This window comes from Amphiura filiformis, chromosome 3 (assembly GCF_039555335.1).
Source record: "Amphiura filiformis chromosome 3, Afil_fr2py, whole genome shotgun sequence".
Classification (NCBI taxonomy): Eukaryota; Metazoa; Echinodermata; class Ophiuroidea; order Amphilepidida; family Amphiuridae; genus Amphiura; species Amphiura filiformis.
In genome coordinates, this window is record NC_092630.1 from 66,594,531 (window position 1) to 66,613,633 (window position 19,103).

The 19,103-nt window shown below is 35.3% G+C and overlaps 1 protein-coding gene across 1 annotated transcript in view; it reads left to right on the plus strand.

Moving 5' to 3' along the window:
• The window catches only part of LOC140147448 (vascular endothelial growth factor receptor 1-like), a 66,459-nt gene that overhangs the window by 40,642 nt on the left and 6,714 nt on the right, over positions 1 to 19,103 (plus strand). Inside the window, exons 9-21 of the mRNA XM_072169225.1 lie at positions 1,897 to 2,193; positions 2,911 to 3,288; positions 3,787 to 4,104; positions 5,488 to 5,781; positions 6,158 to 6,433; positions 6,881 to 6,987; positions 7,418 to 7,571; positions 8,336 to 8,440; positions 13,886 to 13,996; positions 14,994 to 15,323; positions 15,697 to 15,854; positions 16,358 to 16,480; positions 17,565 to 17,635. Of these exons, the coding sequence (XP_072025326.1) occupies positions 1,897 to 2,193; positions 2,911 to 3,288; positions 3,787 to 4,104; positions 5,488 to 5,781; positions 6,158 to 6,433; positions 6,881 to 6,987; positions 7,418 to 7,571; positions 8,336 to 8,440; positions 13,886 to 13,996; positions 14,994 to 15,323; positions 15,697 to 15,854; positions 16,358 to 16,480; positions 17,565 to 17,635 (2,722 nt within the window). The remainder of the gene's footprint in view (positions 1 to 1,896; positions 2,194 to 2,910; positions 3,289 to 3,786; positions 4,105 to 5,487; positions 5,782 to 6,157; positions 6,434 to 6,880; positions 6,988 to 7,417; positions 7,572 to 8,335; positions 8,441 to 13,885; positions 13,997 to 14,993; positions 15,324 to 15,696; positions 15,855 to 16,357; positions 16,481 to 17,564; positions 17,636 to 19,103) is intronic.

Sequence of the window (19,103 nt, forward strand, 5' to 3'; positions counted from 1 at the left end):
GGAAAATGTCAGTTGCTATCAGGTAGGGACCTCTTCCCCCCTCCCCCAAAAAACAACAAAAACAAAAACAAACCGAAAACAAAGCAAAAACAAAACAACAGCAACACAGCACAACACAATTAACACAACAACAACAACCAAGAACATACATATCCGGTACGGAAGCTTACTGAACTTAGGCAAATGTGATCATTAGCTTAAATAAGGTTAGTTCTAGTAATATTAAAACGTACATAATTGATATGAATTTAAAATAATTATGCATTTATAGCTTATGTATGATATCAAATTTGCTTGCAATTGTCATAATGTATACAATTATCTAGAGGATAGGAGCAACTCAGGCTTTTCTCATTTGATTCAGTTCTGGCTAAATGTTGAAATACTGATTCTCAATGCATATTATAATATTGTGCAAAATGTATTGGGTTAGTCATCAAAAATCCTTTTCTGTGGAAGATGGTTTTTTAGAAAGCAGGCAAATAAGTGGGTGTAGATTTTAAATGGAATGCCGTGTTTATGAGTGGAATTTCATATTTCATAAACAGTGTGCCAGTCCCTAGTGGCTCAGAACACTTTCTTGCAGGCCTGGTCATTATTAAACCACCCAATTGGGCTGCTTGGGCAAAAAGCTTAGAAAAATATAGCATATACTGCACCTGTGAAGCCAGTGAAAGATGAAAATTGGGCTGCTCTTCAATCTTGATTGTTAAGCATTACGTGGCAATCCTGCATACAAGCATGCATCTTTCAACACAGTCTCTGCATGCATCTTAAAAGCATTTTATCTTGCTATAATACCAAATATGCATACTTAAAGCATAATTACGCAATATTGCTGATGTTGCTCACATGATCTAACGATCTGAGTGTGTAATCCATGTAAAACGAATGCTCTTTCTGTATTTTATGTACCTATCCATGATGGGTAATTATGTACTAGTACAATGTATACAATATCTTAGTAGTCATACTAGTCACTGATGTTTGCATTGCTTTTTGGTTGGTACAACTGTATAAAATAATTAAAGTCAGTATTCATTTCTTCATCAAATTAATTTAAAAAAAACACACCTAAACCTTATCTTCTGCACATCAGAGTCACATTATTACTTTCTGATTCTAGAAATGACCTGTAATACTGTTTTAATAATAATAATAATAATAATGGAGCATATTTATACCGTGCAAAAATCATCAAAAAGATCTTGGGGTGCGAAAAACAAAAAAGCAAAGGACACCAGTGGCGTAGATTTCTTTTTGACATTGGGGGGACGGGGTTGGAAAAAAATCTTGAAGCATAGGGAATCTAGCCCCTTTTGGCAACAGAATAAGTTTATGGTACAAATGCGCGCGAAGTGCACGAAAAATTTTGCCATATTGAAGCTAAACTGGTGAAAATTGGTGCAAAAGTGGAATATATGCGCACAAAGCGCACAAAAAGTGGCATTTTGGGGGCTAAAATGGCCAAATATGAGGTAAATTTGGTCAGAAACCCTCATACAGGCATCAACATTGGGGGATGATTGTATGGACCATCCCCCCTGGCAAAATATTGGGGGGATTTATCCCCCCCGGATCTACGCCTATGAAGGACACACAGTGGACACACAGTGAAACACACAAAAAACCTTAAGATTCGGGGAAAGCATGTTGAAAAAAATGAGTTTTAAGACTACATTTGAATTTAGCGAGAGAAGTGATATTGCGGATGGTGTTGGGAAGGGAATTCCAAGCTACATGGGCAGCATAACGAAAGGAACACATACCGACAGATGATAAATTAACACGTGGGGTCCTGAGAAGTTTTCCAGATGATGAACAGAGGGAGCGTTGTTTTCTCTTTCTTAAGTAATCAATGGTTTTTTTTCTATTTCTTTCTTTTTATGAAAACAGATAGAGGGTATGTAAAGGTTGACAATACTAATGTAAGTACTATAGAAGTTACCAAAGATGTCAACAACTTCTGCCAGATACAGTTCCAAGTAGAGGCTTTCCCAGATGTGAATTATGAATGGTTCAAAGATGACCTAAATATTGCCATGGATGAAATGAGTATTGAGCAGCATGTCAATGGATCATCTGTGTTCCTGTGCATCAGTCAAGTAGATGAAATGCATGCTGGGAACTATACATTAGTTGCCAGCAACCAGTACCAGAGGGAGGCTGTCAACATTCAATTGATTGTGTTAGGTAAATAATTATGTTATCCAGAGAAATTGTTCTTGTTGTTGATCTTAAATATATTATATTTAGTTGATTAGTTATTAATTGCCATAATTGTAAAATGAGTCATTGAGTAAAATCAATGTTTGGCACCAATTGCCATGGTGATAAATATGTTACTATATTTCATTGCTTTTAACAAATTGATTAGTAATGATCTGTAGAAAATTATAGTTGGTGTGGTGTGACGAATGAGAAACAATATTATGTCCTAAGAAGACAGTATTAGTGTGTGAAAATATACTGCATGGTTAAAGAAGATATTGAAACCCTTGAATCCTTTCACAAGAATTTTATAACTCTCCAATTAATATTACAAAATGGTGGGCAATATGATAACCATTAAATTACTTTAACTCATTGGTTGAGTGTTTAGTCATAAACAAATACTTTTGCCCAAACCGCGGAATCATGGCAGGGACATTGCCTATAGGGATCGTTGCTAAGTCATTTACCATGTGAGCAAACTCAAAAATAGCGCAAATAGCGCGAGCGTACACAAAAGAAACTTCATGCGTAAGATGAGCGATATTGTCAAGTCTAAACGCTGTACCGGCGTCAGTTGGATTCAAGTACGCTTAGAGGGCACAAGCATGGAAAATTTCAACCTGTGTGTTTATTAATCTATGCATTTGCCACTATGTTTCCCATATCAATAACACAACAAATCTTTTTTTTTTTCAGTTGAACCAGCCATCACCATCACAACCACACCAGAACCATACACAGCACTCCTCCCTCATCTATTCAGAATAGGAAAGGAGTATACCTTAAACTGCTCGGCAACTGGCAACCCAGTACCATCTGTATGGTGGGAATGGTATGAATGTACCACAGATAATGGCAATCGTTGTGAACCTCCATCCAATCCAGATGAATGGACACAAGTATCTACACAGGAGCCAGGATCATCTGAAAATGCTGGGGTAGAATTGAGGCAGCCTGCTTCCAACATAGCTCTGCAGGTGATCAGGAAGGCCAAACTGGCAGGATTTTATCGCTGTGTGGCAGAATCACCAAAGTTTGATAATATTGTAAAATATCAAGATTTCTTAGTGACAGGTGAGCTGGTATAGTGTTTCTTCATTTTAATTAAAGCCATATGTAATATTTGATGAGGAGGACGCCCTCAAGATTTTTCAAATTCTGTTACGTTAGTAAACTAATGTACCCTGCAAAATCAAGACCTCATGTGGTGTAGTTTTGTCAAAATCTGAGATTTTGAATAAACTGTCTGAACAAGACGGTTTATTATTACAATGGGAATATTAATCATACACGTACACAATGTTCATAACACAGTATGTACATGAAGTGCGGGCGGCTGTGACATATCAAAAGAACGGACCCTATTCACAATTTGCATATTTAATAAACCACTCTGGTGCACCTACTACCAACTGAGCTAGTATTTATATTTGCTACCAGAAGTGCTAGGTATACAGATCATTCTAATATTTAGATGTTCTAACAGGTTTTGTGACAAGAAAGTTTTGAATTTGTGCTAATAGTTTACTTAAGAAATGTTTAATGTAAAGTATTATGTATTTCATGTTACAGAACTTGATGAAGGATTTGGTATTGACAAGACTTATGTAGAAAAATATGAAACCGAGAACGTGGAACTTTCATGCAAGGCCAGTTATTACAGTTTCAGATTTGTGCGATGGAAACGCAAAGACCCAGTGACCAATGCAACAGTGGGATTCCTTCATAACCCTGCGGTAGAAATTAATGATGTAGAGACAGACCTATATTCAATATTGATAACGTTATCCATAGCATCAGCTAATATTAGTGATAGTGGGAAGTATAAATGTGTTGCAAAACCATTTGCTGGTGTCAGGATTATAAAAGACATGATCCTGAGAGTCAAAGGTAAGAATGTGGCTATTGATTTGTTCGTTGATAAACTCAGGCAAAGACTCTGATATAAACTACAGTGACGTTTTACCTGTTACAACAAGTGGGTGAAAAATTATACCTATGGTGGCAATTTGTCTCAGAACCCAGCAAACACAAAATGGTCTTAAAACGTTTATTCAAAATGTTTTAATAACATTTAAATGTTGGGTTATATAAAGATCATGAATATGTTTTTAAAATGTTATTGTAAATTCTTAAACACTTGAGAATGTTCCTGCAATCTTATTGGTTCTTTAATACGCATGTGATATGACACGATATCACACGGGTCAGCGCGTGTGCATCGACGCGATAGGCGTACTCGCTTTTTGAACCAATGGGAGGCGCACCGCAACAACGGGACTGATCAATTTTAAGCCCTAGGTAATTCCTTGTAAAATGTAGAATTTAATTTGATTAAAATTTGTAATACTTATGATATTTTTATTATTTTGAATTGAAGTGTTTAAGAATGAGAATAAAGGTATTGTTTTTAGCGTAAAACAACTTGGCTCCGCCTCGTTGTTTTGCTTAAAATAATGATGTTGCCCGTGTTATATGAGACGATAGATGCACTCCAGCGGCTAAAAACAATATCTTTATTCTCTAAATATTTTGGCAAACATGTTTGTAACATGTTTTGTCAATATTTAAATAACATTCTGTTTGTACATTTTGCATCACCTTTTCAAAAAATTTTTATGAATGTTATTAAAACGTATTTATACCCTTTATATAACCCAACATTTAAACCTTTTCTTTAAAATGTTTTGTTTGCTTGGAACATGCTAGCAGCATCAGATAGTCACTCAATTTCTAACAGAGCAATAGGAAAATGACATAAAAACACTTCAGTGGTAGTGACTGTTTACTTCATATGACAACCTTTAGAAAATTATTTACTGCTCCTCAAAAATGAGATTTTTTTGTGAGCTTATAATATGATATAATTTAATATGATAAGAGGAAAGCAACTGAATTGCCTGGATTTCATTTGAAGAAGCAATGTTTATAATATTAAAGGATTTGCTAGGCTGTCAATAATATAAAGGATTTGCTAGGCTGTTAAAGTTTGTCCAAATATATATCTGTGTGGATTGAAAGTAAACGTGAAGTAAAAAAGTGAAACTTGATAAAAAAAAATGAAAAGGCAAATTTCTGCAATATACTTATTAGAATTCAAAATTTGATCTTTTTATATCTTTAAATGAAATGATATAAGTCATGAGCAGTTTGATTGTGCTATAGTGCATGTTAAATTGTTTTTATCATGTTGTTAATATCTTATGAGTTGTATCATGGTATCAAATTAAAAAATATTAAATATTTCATTGCTAAACTGTATGTATTTTACAGCCTTGGTATCACCAGTGATTATAGAAGGTCTTCAAAACCAAACTAAAATAGACAGAAGCAGAGGTGCCTACACACTGTCATGTATGGCATCAGCAGATCCAATACCAGAAATTACATGGCAGAGGGATGGAATGCCACCCATTAAAGGACAAGTTATATCTACATCACAGCCAAATGTCTACAAATCAACTTATGTTATAACATCACTTAATGAAGACCATGATGGGCGATACAGCTGTACAGCAACTAATTTGGGTGGTAGTGCTAAGAGTATTAGTGATATCTTAATACTTGGTAAGTACAAAGTATCATGTAGGTAATAAAAAGTGTCAAAATTCTCAAAGAATCATATATATGTCATTATTTCCAATAAAGTAAATTTTACATTTAGAAAAACCCTTTACAAATGTTTTAGCAGACATTTCCTCCATTTGGAGATGCTGGTATTCATGAAAGTTTATTATTACTTATTTCTAGACAATTAAGGTTTTGTGTCAAGTTCTTCAATGCATGTATAAATAAACTGAATGAAATCCATTTGTATTTGAGAACTATGAATTTGCCCCTTTAGATACTGGTAATACAAGCCTTTGGTATGATTCAAAGCCAAACTTACATGCCAAACACTTTTTCAAATTTAACCCACATTATCATATTCTTTTATTTTTAGAAAGTCCAAGAGTACAAGCATCAGAAGAGCTTGTCCGAGCTAAAATTGGCATGAATGCAACGCTATCTTGTAAAATAATGGGTCTACCAGAACCAACAATAACTTGGGAGCATACCACAAGTGATAACAAGGAGAGAGTGGTACCAAAGATGGTGTATAGGAATGATGGAAGGATGCTGTATTTCAAGGAAGTCACAGAGGCTGATGCAGGAGTGTATAGATGTATAGCAACGAATGAACTGGGCAAAAGTACCGACCAAATTGTGTTAAATATTGGTAAGTTTGTATGCTTTGTTTAACTTGGTTAGCCTGGAGTAGGAGGTAAATGGGTGATGTGTCCATTAGTGCACCCTACAGTATAGGCAACACTTACAGGAATCCAAAGGACAGGTCCCTTTGGTGGGGTATATCAGGAGGCAAAGTCCCTATAGGGGTTTTGATATGTGAAACATGCAGGAACAACAGCAACAACAAAAATGAACAAAAGAATACAAGTGCTTTTCAAACATTTGAATGGTATTTCTGTACAAACTGGGATGCAACTGCTCCTCCACCCTCCTTGTTAACATCATTTTCAAGCAGACAAATGTTTTAGCTGCAAGATGCAACTAAAATTGCATACAGAGGAAGTGTTTGTGTGCATCTCAGTTTTTAGGAAGTTGAAATGCACTTAAAGTTTGCTATGTCAATCATTTTTAATGCCAATTTTATGTTTATTTGTAGATGTACCACCCCCAGTCTTACTTGAAACATTCCTGATACCAGTCATCATTGTAGCTGCAGTATTATTCATTGTTATGATATTTCTCATCATAATTCTTGCAAGAAAGGTAGGTTTTTTTTTCATTTTACTTAAGTTTTTAACACTGTCCAAAGTGCCCAAAACCATTGTAATGGCCGCTACAGACTCCACGTATTTGACGTAGAATATTTGATGTAACATATCTACGTTAGTTAATCTAGTCCCATTCTATTTCCAGTAATGTTTAAGTTCTGACGAATGTTTGATGACATAAAATCGAGAATATCTGGTAGAAATATATTATCGATTTTATGTTTCATGAGACCACTTCAATGGGTCAGTTGCCTGATAAAGTCTGGAGGTTCCAGACACAAACATAGCAAGTCTTCAAGATTTATTTCTGAACTTTGCTAGCAGTGTATGGAAACACACATACATACAATACCATCAAACAAACCTTTTGAGTAGAGAGTACAATTGTAACAATTGTGTCATGCATAATTTGTATTTTTCTCTAGTGGTGTACACAAACCAACAAAGTGCCAGTACAACCACCAGAACACAACTATTTAGAGCCCACATTATCTGCAGTGCCATCCTATCTACAAGACATTATTGACAGGACACCTTACGATCTCAGGTGGGAGTTCCCCAGGGAAAGATTACAGCTTGGTAAGTGTGATATTTGATACCAATGCAATGTTTTGTGCATATTTGCTGACAGTAGAAGTTTGGACAATATTTGTAAAAGAATAAATACCTGCCAATGTTTGTAGTCGTTGCAAGCAGAATTAGATGCAACAACAGTTGAAAATGCATATAGATGTTTCTACAACTGTTCAATGGAGGAGGGGAAGGGAGAGAAGGAAGGGAAGGGAGAGGAGGAGGGTAAGGGAGAGGAGGAGGGTGGCAAAGGAGGAAAATCCATTATCAAAGGATGCATTAAAAAAATTGAAATCAAAACTGTTCATCTGTAAAAAGTGCTAAAGCCCTTGTGAATGTTACAACTGACAAACTGAATCAAGGGCATGCATTTTTAGGCTTTGTGGTATAATTTAGGGTTATAATTTTCACAAAACTGGTTCAGAGATAGGGTGTTTTTTTCAAAATTGTCTCTAAAAATGTATGGAAAGAGCAGATTCTTCATTGTTTTTAAGAACGTTTTGTATATTTTTCAGAATTGGGCATACCATAATAATAACATAAATAGTCAAAGGTTAATGTATTTTTGGGTTGCTGCCTCAAATTTGGTATATTTTGGGATATAATTTTAGAATCCCAGCCCTTCCCAACCCAAAATCAAAACTCTCCAGAACGAATGCATTATTTGAGAGTGATTCACATTTCACAATAATGTGATATTTTTGCTTAAAGTGCCAATGAAAATGACAGTAAAAGAGCATGAATAATAATAATTTTTCTTGATCACATTTCAGGCAGTGTCATAGGTAAAGGAGCATTTGGTATGGTGGTAAGGGCTGTCGCCGTTGGTATTGGCAGTTCCAGCAGATCAACAGTTGTTGCAGTGAAAACATTAAGAGGTATTTAATTTAATTATTTGCAAATTAAGAATTGAAATATTTCACAATATTTTGATTTATTATCTGAATTAATATGTAGTCCCCTCCCAAGAATTGGTGGAGGGGGCTATAGAAATGCTAGGTGGGTGAGTGGGTGGGGGGGGTGTGTGCATCCCTCTGTTTACAAGCCTGATAATTGGGTATCTTTTCATATAAGCAAGTATGGGTATCCATCTTTGCCGTATTGATGTATCTCAAATAGGTAGTGGTTGAGTTTGGAGGTGGTTCGATGTGTCAAAGGTTAAATGAGGTCAAAAGTAGTAAATTGGATTTTTTATGACCATGAAAATTCACTAGTGTAGCAATGGTAACAAGAAAATGACAGTCACTTCCATACATGGGTGAACAATAAACTTATGTTTTTCCACAGGTGAACAAGTTTGAGGAAGTGCCAGTCTTTTTCCACTATGCTTTTGAATCCCCTGCTAGTTCATAGCCAAGAATTGACAAATTTAGTGGTTCACAAACTGACTTACTATCTCAGTTTACCCCCAGGTAGATAAGTTTGTTTTGAACAAGTTGTCAATACTCCCATTTAAAAAAAACTTGACGAAACATTTCAATATTACCATGTCATGGGTATTAGTCCAAATTAATTTGACACTGATAAAAACTCACAATAGATATCATGAATTTAAAGAAAAAAAATGTATAAATTTATTTTGAAGTATATGTAGAATTAGAATATCATTTCTGACGTGTATGAATTATGTGATATTAACATTTTAAGTTTTAGATTACTAGACAAAATCCAAATACAAAAGATCTTTAGAAAAATTATCAAATTGTGCTCTACAATCTCAGAAAAAATATGTTTAACACTTGCCCTAATTCGCATGCTCTATCTCACTGCATACCATATGAGTCATTGACACTATGAATTATGATAGTGTTGCCTCAATGTTGCTCTTCCATAGTCCTTCCTGTTTCCCCACCAATCAATATTGGGAAAACATATGGATGATGAGCATATTGGGCATTCCAATATTTGATGTTGGTAGAAGGGGACCTTTTCCAGTTGACCTTATGTTCAAACAATATTATCTTACATTGTAGTTTATGGCTTGATAAAAGCTTAATTTCAGTTGATTTAAATGTGTTCCTCTTATTTCTTCTGACTGATTTCATCTACACTCCAAAAGACGTTCTACAAATCAGCAAACGAGGTACATGTTTTGGTGTTGAATGTAAATGCAGTGTCATTATTTTAAAGCTTGAGTTGTATTTTTGTAAATGCTTATGCTTTTAGCAGTAGAGTATGTAGTAGAATCAACAGTTCTAAAACTTGCAAATGGCTTGTTAATATGGTCTTGAATATGCATGCATGAATATTGCAAAGCTAGATTTGTAGCCTATAGATCTTTTTGTGTGTTGGCTGTTGACCATTGTATAAGCCATGATGTACTATCTTATAATATGGAATTGGTTAAGTTTTTTAAACCTGAATTTTTGGTATATTTGTAATGTTTACACATGTCTCAACTTAAATCTAAATGAAATCAGCTAAATTTGTTGTGTTTGTAGGTCAACAGGGCAATGTTTGACATAAAGTCATATGACAACATTAAGTTCCCCCACAGAACTCTATACTAAACAGCTAAATTAGTGGTTTTCTTTAATTTTACCTTGTTATTTTGACTTAAAGTTGACAGAAACCCTTGCAGTTATTACTAATATTATTTCAGCATTTTAAAGAATAACAAAATTATTCAAATTTGATGGATATTGTACATTATGGCTTTAAAGGTGCTGGATGTGAGCATGTTTCTGTGATACCAGAATCTGTACCATGGGGCACCCCTGCAAAATTCTAAGTGCCAAAGAAGAAAACAAAAAGTGGGATAAAAATACAGAAAAGAAGGAAAACGGTTGTGGGCAGTATACAAATAGGTCAAAACTGATGAGTTTTCAAGGGGGTAACCCTCCTTAACACTTTTTTGGTATGCTTTGGTTGAGCGGCAGGGAGAGGCTTTGACTAGGGTGGCAAAATCCCTAGGAACGGTCCTGCTTATGTGGGTATATTAATTAACTTGTACATTTTAACCCTCTAAGTACATTTTTACCTGAAGGCACTCATTATACACAGGGAAGGCAGAACGGAGGTGTCAAGGGTGGCGCATGACACCCAAAAAACATATCGAGGTGACAGTATTTGGCTGAAAGTAAAAGAAAATCTATATTAAGCATGTATTTGGAAGTCAGAGTAATAATAGTTTTAACAACTTCTCTGCCATTTTGGTATAAAAAAGGAAATGGATTCAGAGAGCATTTAGAAATCCCATTAAACACATGTTGTGAGATCTCATATCATAGCATGCTTAAGTTTAATTTTGGCACAAATTTTGCATGTACAAGTCTATAAATGACAGCGGCTCATATAGTCTTCCCCTTCCTTCCTATATACGTGCTGAACCTCAATTTTTAAGTATTATAACACAGATTTTACGTGGAAAGTTTTACCTATGCACGATCCTGGAACCTAGGATTAATTGCAAATATCAGAATCAGGGATGGTCCCCTTTCCCTTTTCGAATAGCTCTGACTCTTAACGTACACAGGGTTGACTCTTCCTGTACACAGGACCAACAGCTTTATGTGACTTCCGAACCATGAGATGTTGAACATACACAGCCCATATCTGCATGTGCTAAGCAGTGTATGGGGGTGAGAAGAAATTCTACAATTAGGCCTATATTCTGTAAAGTAACTAAACACAATTGCAGGATTTCAGATCTTGGAACATTTGGGAGCTTCCTTTTCAGATTTACATTTTTAATGTAACACATGCATGGTATAATAGCATATGTGTCTGTGTGTGCAACTCTCTTTAAAAATGAAAGCAAAATTGATATTTATTTTTCATGCTCCAGTTATTATTTTACATTATAACACAGTTATGATTTGCAATGAACTGCAATGCTTAAGAATTAATTACCCTGTTTACTTCCAGGTGTGGTTTTTAATTAAATCAAGTTCTGCCTCCCCCCTCAATACAAAACAAAATGATTACAAAATAGACCAATCTGTGAGCAAGCTAAAATGTTGGAAGGCCAAACACAAAACATAGTATCCGGTTCAATCTGGTACTACAGGAAAGTTTGATGAAAGAGATAAGTGGATGACTTGGGTAAAAAGCTTCCTTTTATTGGCTATATGAACTTGAACTGCCCAGCCAAATTGAATTTAGAATTTAACATAATAACCTTGAATCAAAAGTATATCACAGTTTGGGAAATGGGGTTACACCTCCCCTGCATGTGAAGGCCAGACTGTTTACTATGTGTGCCAAGTTTATGGTTATTTCTATATAACCAAGATATGTTAAAATATAATAGGCCTATGGCTTATTATCAAACCTGGCGCACTTTTATGCATGCACAATTTGTTTTGTAGCATGGGAAATGACATTACAAAGAACAATGAATATGGACTATAGTCTAGTCAGTTTTGCTGTTTAGCCTATAAAGAGAAGATGAGTCAATTATCTTCATCACAATCTATTTCTTTATTTTTTTTAATTGCACAGACAAACACTTACCAGAAATACTTGTTGCCTGTGTAAACATTTTACAACCTAAAATAGGAAGTATATAACCAGTACAAACAGGCATTATTGAAATAATAGCAATTGTTTTGATAGTATCTGGTCATGTTATTTTCATTGTCAGATAAATGTGCATACAATTACTTTGTTGTTGCTGCTGAGAATATGAAAGGAGACCCATCAATATAACAATTTTTCATGAAATTTGGACCTACCGATATATCAAAATTCAAAATTTTCAGCCAAATATAACATAAATTGTCTTAATTTATACACATTTGTCTCAACATTTTTGGGAAATGTCAAAAAATGTTGGCTGCAGTGAGGCAAATTTGGGCTATTTTCCGAAAAAATTGAGAAAATTTTGAAAAAAGGACACATCCATATACCAAAATTGGCCCAGAAAAAGGGGTCATTGATATACCAAAAGGCTTAAAATGCTACCCATGTATGCGGCACGTCCCCATATGGTCATTTGTACTGAGTACTTCCTGAGATAAAATGTAAGGGTGATACTCATTGTCAATATAATTGACAAAGTCTAAAGGAGTTTTTTCACCAAGAGTTTACAGGTCACAGTAGTATCATTCCTTCAATCTCTATACTTTGTTGGGCTTATAATTGGCAAAAAATATTTAGATTTGGGGTCAGAAGAGGGAGGGAAGGAATAATTTGAGGTCCCTTCTTTTACCTCCTTGTATGTTAGTAGCTATAGATGTTTGCTGTGGTTTAACATTATTTGCAGCTGGGTCATGTCACACATTTTATGCTGTTGATTGCCTTCATTCATGAATTGGAGTAGAAATTGCAATGTAGCTGCAGCTAGTCTAGATTCTGATATGTTACAACTTGTAGAATTGGTGAAGTGTGAGCTTGGTCATGCTTGCAGAAACTCACAGCATATCTATGCATATCTATATTCATAAAGTATAATACAGTGTGTCCCCTCAAAAAGTTTACAGTAGAAAATAGACCACATTTTGCGTTGGTACAACAAAACAACATAATTGTTTTCAGATATTATTTATTCACCCTTCTTGTAAGTGTCTGATAAGTTTCAACTCTATCTTGAAAGCAACTTAACTTATGAGCGCAAGATAATAGTTATATGTCAATTAGAGTTATCTACTTGTAACTTTTTTGGAGACACCCTGTGTTATAGTCATATAGACCAATCGGAAATGAAATAGAAAAGTGTTGCTGTTTAAAACTGCATGAAGTCAAAACTGTATGTTGTGAATGATTTCTATGTAATTATTCTCCCAATAGCATTTTGTAAAAGACATAAGCATGAGAAATATGTTCCAAAGCTCCACAGGCTGGCACATTTTTTTCGCTCTTCAATTGCGTAGAGTGGCATGGAAATTTCTTACATATTTCACAGGAATTTGCAGAACTTTATCCTTCAATATACACAGTTAGGTGTAAATTTTGCTTATTTGGAGTGTTAATAAAGGTAAAGGTGATAAATGTCATCTTAACTGTTGACTTTGCACTGGTAATAGAAGTCATTAGGTGATATGAAATTTGGACTCAGACCTAACTCTTGTAATTATTCTTGCTATTGCTTGTCAAGAAACTGGAAAACTTCAAAAATTACAATTAACTGATGAGACTTTGATACATTTGGCCGTTGCAGAGTTTGCACATTTGATGAAGCATTTTCAAATAATACGAGTCCAAGTATGATATCAATTGCAGCATCTTGTTTTCACCAACTTTCTCCCCCCCCCCCCCAAAAAAAGCTGGTTCAGAGAAATGAATTGTGCAGCCTAAAATGTCAAATTGCTTATAGCGGCACATTGTTCTATGCCAAAGAGGCTAATGACCTAACAAATGTTTTTGTATTTTCTTAATTTCAGAGGATGCAGGCGAGAATGAGTACAAAGCACTTATGGCTGAGTTGAAGATGTTGATTCACATTGGACGCCATCTAAATGTTGTCAACTTTCTTGGTGCCTGCACACAACAATGTAAGCAGAAGGTGTATTTAGAATAGTGCATATATATGGATACAGGTTCAAATAAATTCTTTGGGAAATAATATATACCACTGAGAAATCTGGTATTTCATTTGTTATAAGCAGTGAAGTGAGTAGACTATAGTACATTGGTATGTAGTGATGCAAGTTTGAACCCCGGCACAGGACCAGTTGGTTCTTGTGAAATATTTGGACTACTTTGAGCAAGTCACTAACTGTGTAGTTGTTGCAGTTACCCATACAAGAACTTCAGGACTTGATCCTGGCATTGGATGTTTGCTTCCTTGTGGAAAGTCCCTGATTGTTTATGAATGCATGGACTTTATGGTGTGTCTTGTGCCAGCCACCGTGGTCAGTGAATTCCTGTATATAGTGTGCTGAGGCTTATATAGATTTATGCCTGTGCATAGCATAGAACAGACCTAAGCAAAAAACTGACAGTTTGAAGATACCCTAAATGGTAGTTTAATAATTTGTGGTATAAGAGTCGATTGAATAGTCTTTTAGTTTATGGTTGAAAATATAGCCAATGTTGGAGCTATTTCAGGGATTGATCGTGGGAGTTCCAGAGCAGAGCACCCAGAATCCTAAGAGTATTTTCAGCCAGCCTGGTATTGGTAAGGCTTAGATGAAAATCATTCAAAAAAAGGTTGGCAACTTTTACCTGTGAACTTGATCATAGACTCTTGATACTTTATAATGACTTAAAAGCCCATATTTTTTTTCAAAATGACCTTCTTTTGTCACTGGAAAGATCCAAACTTCTTTTCACATCTCATGACGTTTGCATCAAAGGTCCCTTTTCTTGTGGCACATCTTGCATCAAATACACCAGGTCCAGGGATGTAGATGTCACTTGTATACATTTTTGTATTACTAATGCATCCCCACCCTCAAGTTGATCACATTTATTGAAAAATTATTAGTATAAACTTTGCCATATGATATATATTTATAAGAAACTAATTCTGTATATTTGAAATTACAGCACCCATACTGGTTATAGTAGAATACTGTCGTCATGGAAACCTATGCCATTATCTGCGATCCAAACGAGAGAGCTTCATGAAAGAACACGGTGGTGGTGAGAACTCCTACACAGTGGAACCTCACAATAATTCCGGTCTCATTTCTCCCATTTCTCGAGTCACTCGGTCATTGGAAGATCTGATGTCTGATGAGAGGGAGCAAGATTATACCAGGATCAGTGATGAGGAAGATGACAATGAAGATGATGATGGAATCACACTCACTATCAATGATCTTATCTGCTACGCCTTTCAAATTTCTAGAGGAATGGAATTTTGGCCTCCAAAAGGTAAGTAACATTGTCTGAGTTACAAATAATATTTGTGACTTTTAGGATTCCTTTTACGCAGCCTGTAAGTTCTTAGATATTAAACTCAAGATTGGAAGGTTCCGTGCCTAAGCCTTCTGAGCATGTGAGAATTTGACTGATGCTGGTAGAATGTTCAGACTTGGCAACAACGCTCATGTGAGATAAATTGAGCGCTCAACTTATCAGCACTTGCATAAACTTCCTTTTTCATACTTTTTAGTTTGCTATCTCACTCCTCACTTATCATTGGTCCCCATGGGCAACATGCCTACCTTCTGCGGTATGGCCTACAGGCTTGCCATCAGTATTTTCAAACTTTGAAGGGTTTCATATTGTTGCTGACTATCAGCAGATGGTATGAGCATCCATCAGTGGTACTCTGTGAACTGGATGGTTAATATAATTAATGACACAAATCTTATAAAAGGAACCATGCTTCCTAATTTAGCTCTATCTATCCACTGTCAATTTGAGATATTAACTGTACAGAACACTCAGAAACCGGATTGGGTAATTTTGTATTATCTTAAATACAGAAGTACATTTTCACATATATTGCAACTTATATATTGTACCCATCATGTCAATGAAATTAGTTAAATTATCTTATTCTGTGGGAGTATGCCACATCCTTCCTTTGTGTGCACATGATAATGGACTTCTGTTTCCTGTTGTTACAGGATACCATCGGTAGAATTAGGCAAAACATACCTAATTTAGTTAGATGTACTTTCATTTTCAATCAAGTTTCTTTTGTTTCCTACTCACGCAATGTTTCAATGTTTCTTTTCTTTTGGAACAAATTATTACATTTGTTTACAATATTTGACTTGTTTACATGTCCAAACTTAATATGATCAATTTCCGTAATTTATTGTTCCTACTATCTAACGCTATACAAAACAAAAAAATGGTATGGTATAATTATAACAAATTAAACGTGTACAGATTAAGACTGAAATGTTATTTGCGACTGACATGTTTATGTATTTATTTTGTTTTCTTGGTGACAGTGCATTCATCGTGATTTGGCAGCCCGTAATATCCTGGTAGCTGATCATAATGTGGTGAAGATATGTGACTTTGGATTGTCTAGAAATCTGTATTATGATCCAGACTATATTGCCAGTAGTAAGGTAAATGTTCAGCATGTATGCAAATATACAAGCACATCCATGCTTGTAAAAACCTGTAAACAAGGACCTACAACTTTTTTTCTGTCTAACCAAGGACCTTGCACACTTGCTACTTGACATTTTACTATCCATCTGAGCAGGCCTTATATTAATTATGAGCTCAAATGAGCTCCTGGTCCCAAAGATTGCTCCTGGTCCTATAGTTTGTAGTATAAAATATTGAACACACCAGGAGCCAAATCTGGGTAACCATGAGGTAAAAAAAGCCTGGGTACCTGCTTCATATATAAGCCTTGCATCTGAGACGTGACCGATACACAGGCAAAACAGACATATATGGTCTTATATGCATTTTTTACATTGTTTGCAATATGCTGATAGGGAAAGGGAACCATGGATGTCCTTGGATCCTGGGTGTCCTAGTTTATCAAGCCATTTTGAGGAGTACATCCTTGTTTTGCAGGTATTTACAAACACACCCACATACACACATCCTACACACATTGTCTCGCAACACCACAAATCAATCACACCACACCAAATTACATCATGTTATACATGACACATTACATTTTGTGACCCAAATTCACATTGATTTGCCACACCATATGGAATAACATTGCATTACATTTCACCACATCCCGTCATCATATACTAATAATAATGGCAATACATAATGAAAGAAACATGTTAAGATGCTTGGGGTATTGTAATTGTGAAAGAAGTATCATAAATAGACAAGGAGACTGAATCATGCATTGCACATTTTTAACATATACTGCACTGTATATAACATACATGCATAGGCAGATAAGCCAGAGAAGATAAATCTGGACATACCTGCCTGTGCAGGGATTTGAACCCATCACCTTCAGAAGATGAGTCTGTTAGAGCTCCAATCTGACGGTCATGATTTAGATGGCAGGGTCAATGACATACACAAAACACTCCAGCATACAGGGCTAAGTACATGATGCTTTCCTGTTAGTCCTAGTAGCTTCATATCCCTGGTCCTAGCCTATCAAATAAACATACAAAAAAGGCTAATTTTTATTTCTTTTTTCTTCTTTTTTCCTCCCTTCAGAGTCTGTTACCAATCAAGTGGATGGCACCAGAATCAATATTTGACAAAGTTTTCACTTCTCAAAGTGATGTGTGAGTATTTGCAAATTCATGAAGAATGAATTTATTGTTAATGGAATTGTATCTTGACAAAGTTGTTACATATTACATGTCATTGTAGATTCAGACCTACAGAAAGAATTAAGGTACCAGTCATTTTCATCCCTGTATATCTATAAACAAAGACAAGATATGTCATAATTGGAACCAGCCACCACAGGGAGGTAAATAAGGATAATTTACTGGGTGGGCAATTTAATTTATTTTTACCTTCAAATCAGGGAAAATAATTTACTGGGTGGGCAGCTGTAATTAACGGCACCATTTTCCAAAATGCGGACCTGTTTTTGCAAACTTCAATGTAAAATTGAACTTTACCGCCCCCATGGACATTTGATGCGGGATTCTTTTTATCATATCTACCAAAGAAAATGGGCCTTTGTGATAGTTCCCAAACATGGGAGATTTATAACATTGTCATGATTTTACCTGTAATGTTTGGACTCATATTCCGCCCAGTGAATTTTGACTGAAGCGAAAGACCGAAAAATACTGAGAAATTTTAATGAAAGTACATTTCAAACAAGTTTGATTTGATTTGATTTGATTTTGATTTGATTTTATTTGGTACTATAAGAATCCCATACAAACTACAAACTACACTACAGTAATAGTACTATTGTAACAAAATAAAATAATTGCACATCAAAATTGCAGAACATGAAGTATAACGAAATTACAAATCAACACAAGTACCAAGGATAGCCCAAAAAGCCTTGGGAAAAGCTTATTTCCATTGGGGTCCTTTACAAGCAAGAGATAACATTGAACAAAATGTCGAACAAAAACAAGGATAGAGACAACAATGCACGAAGGACGCAAAAAGCAGTTATGTGAGACCAGCTCAAACTCTAAAAATCAAATGGATCCTTGATCAGCCAACAACTGTTTAACAGACTGTTTGAAAAATTTAAAATCATTAATGTTCTTGATTTCATTCGGCAGTGAGGTGACTGAGTTCCAATGATGACTTGCTGTATTAAAGAAAGTGAATCTATCTTGACCCTTGGAGTGAGGAACCTTAAAGTTGAATGGGCTACCCCTGGCACTGTAATTATGAAGAGATGATACTCTAAATGCATTTTCATATATTCAGGACAACAGTTATGGAAAATTTTAAAAACATGGCCAAGTTTTAATTTAACTAGTCTGTCTTGACTTGATAGCATACCCACAATATCCAATTCTTTCTGCCCAATTTGAGTGCGTGGCCCACATCCAAAATAAAACGAAAGATCTTGTTCAAATTTCGACCAGTGAATTTTGACTGAAACAAAATACCGGAAAATACTGAGAAAATTTACATAGACCTTGGGTCAATTTACAGAGATTTTGATTTATAGTTGACATATAGAACATCTAAACCATCGGATAGTTTTACAGATTTTAATCAGAAATATAATATATTTTCAATTTGTTAATTAATTAGATGTGGATTGAA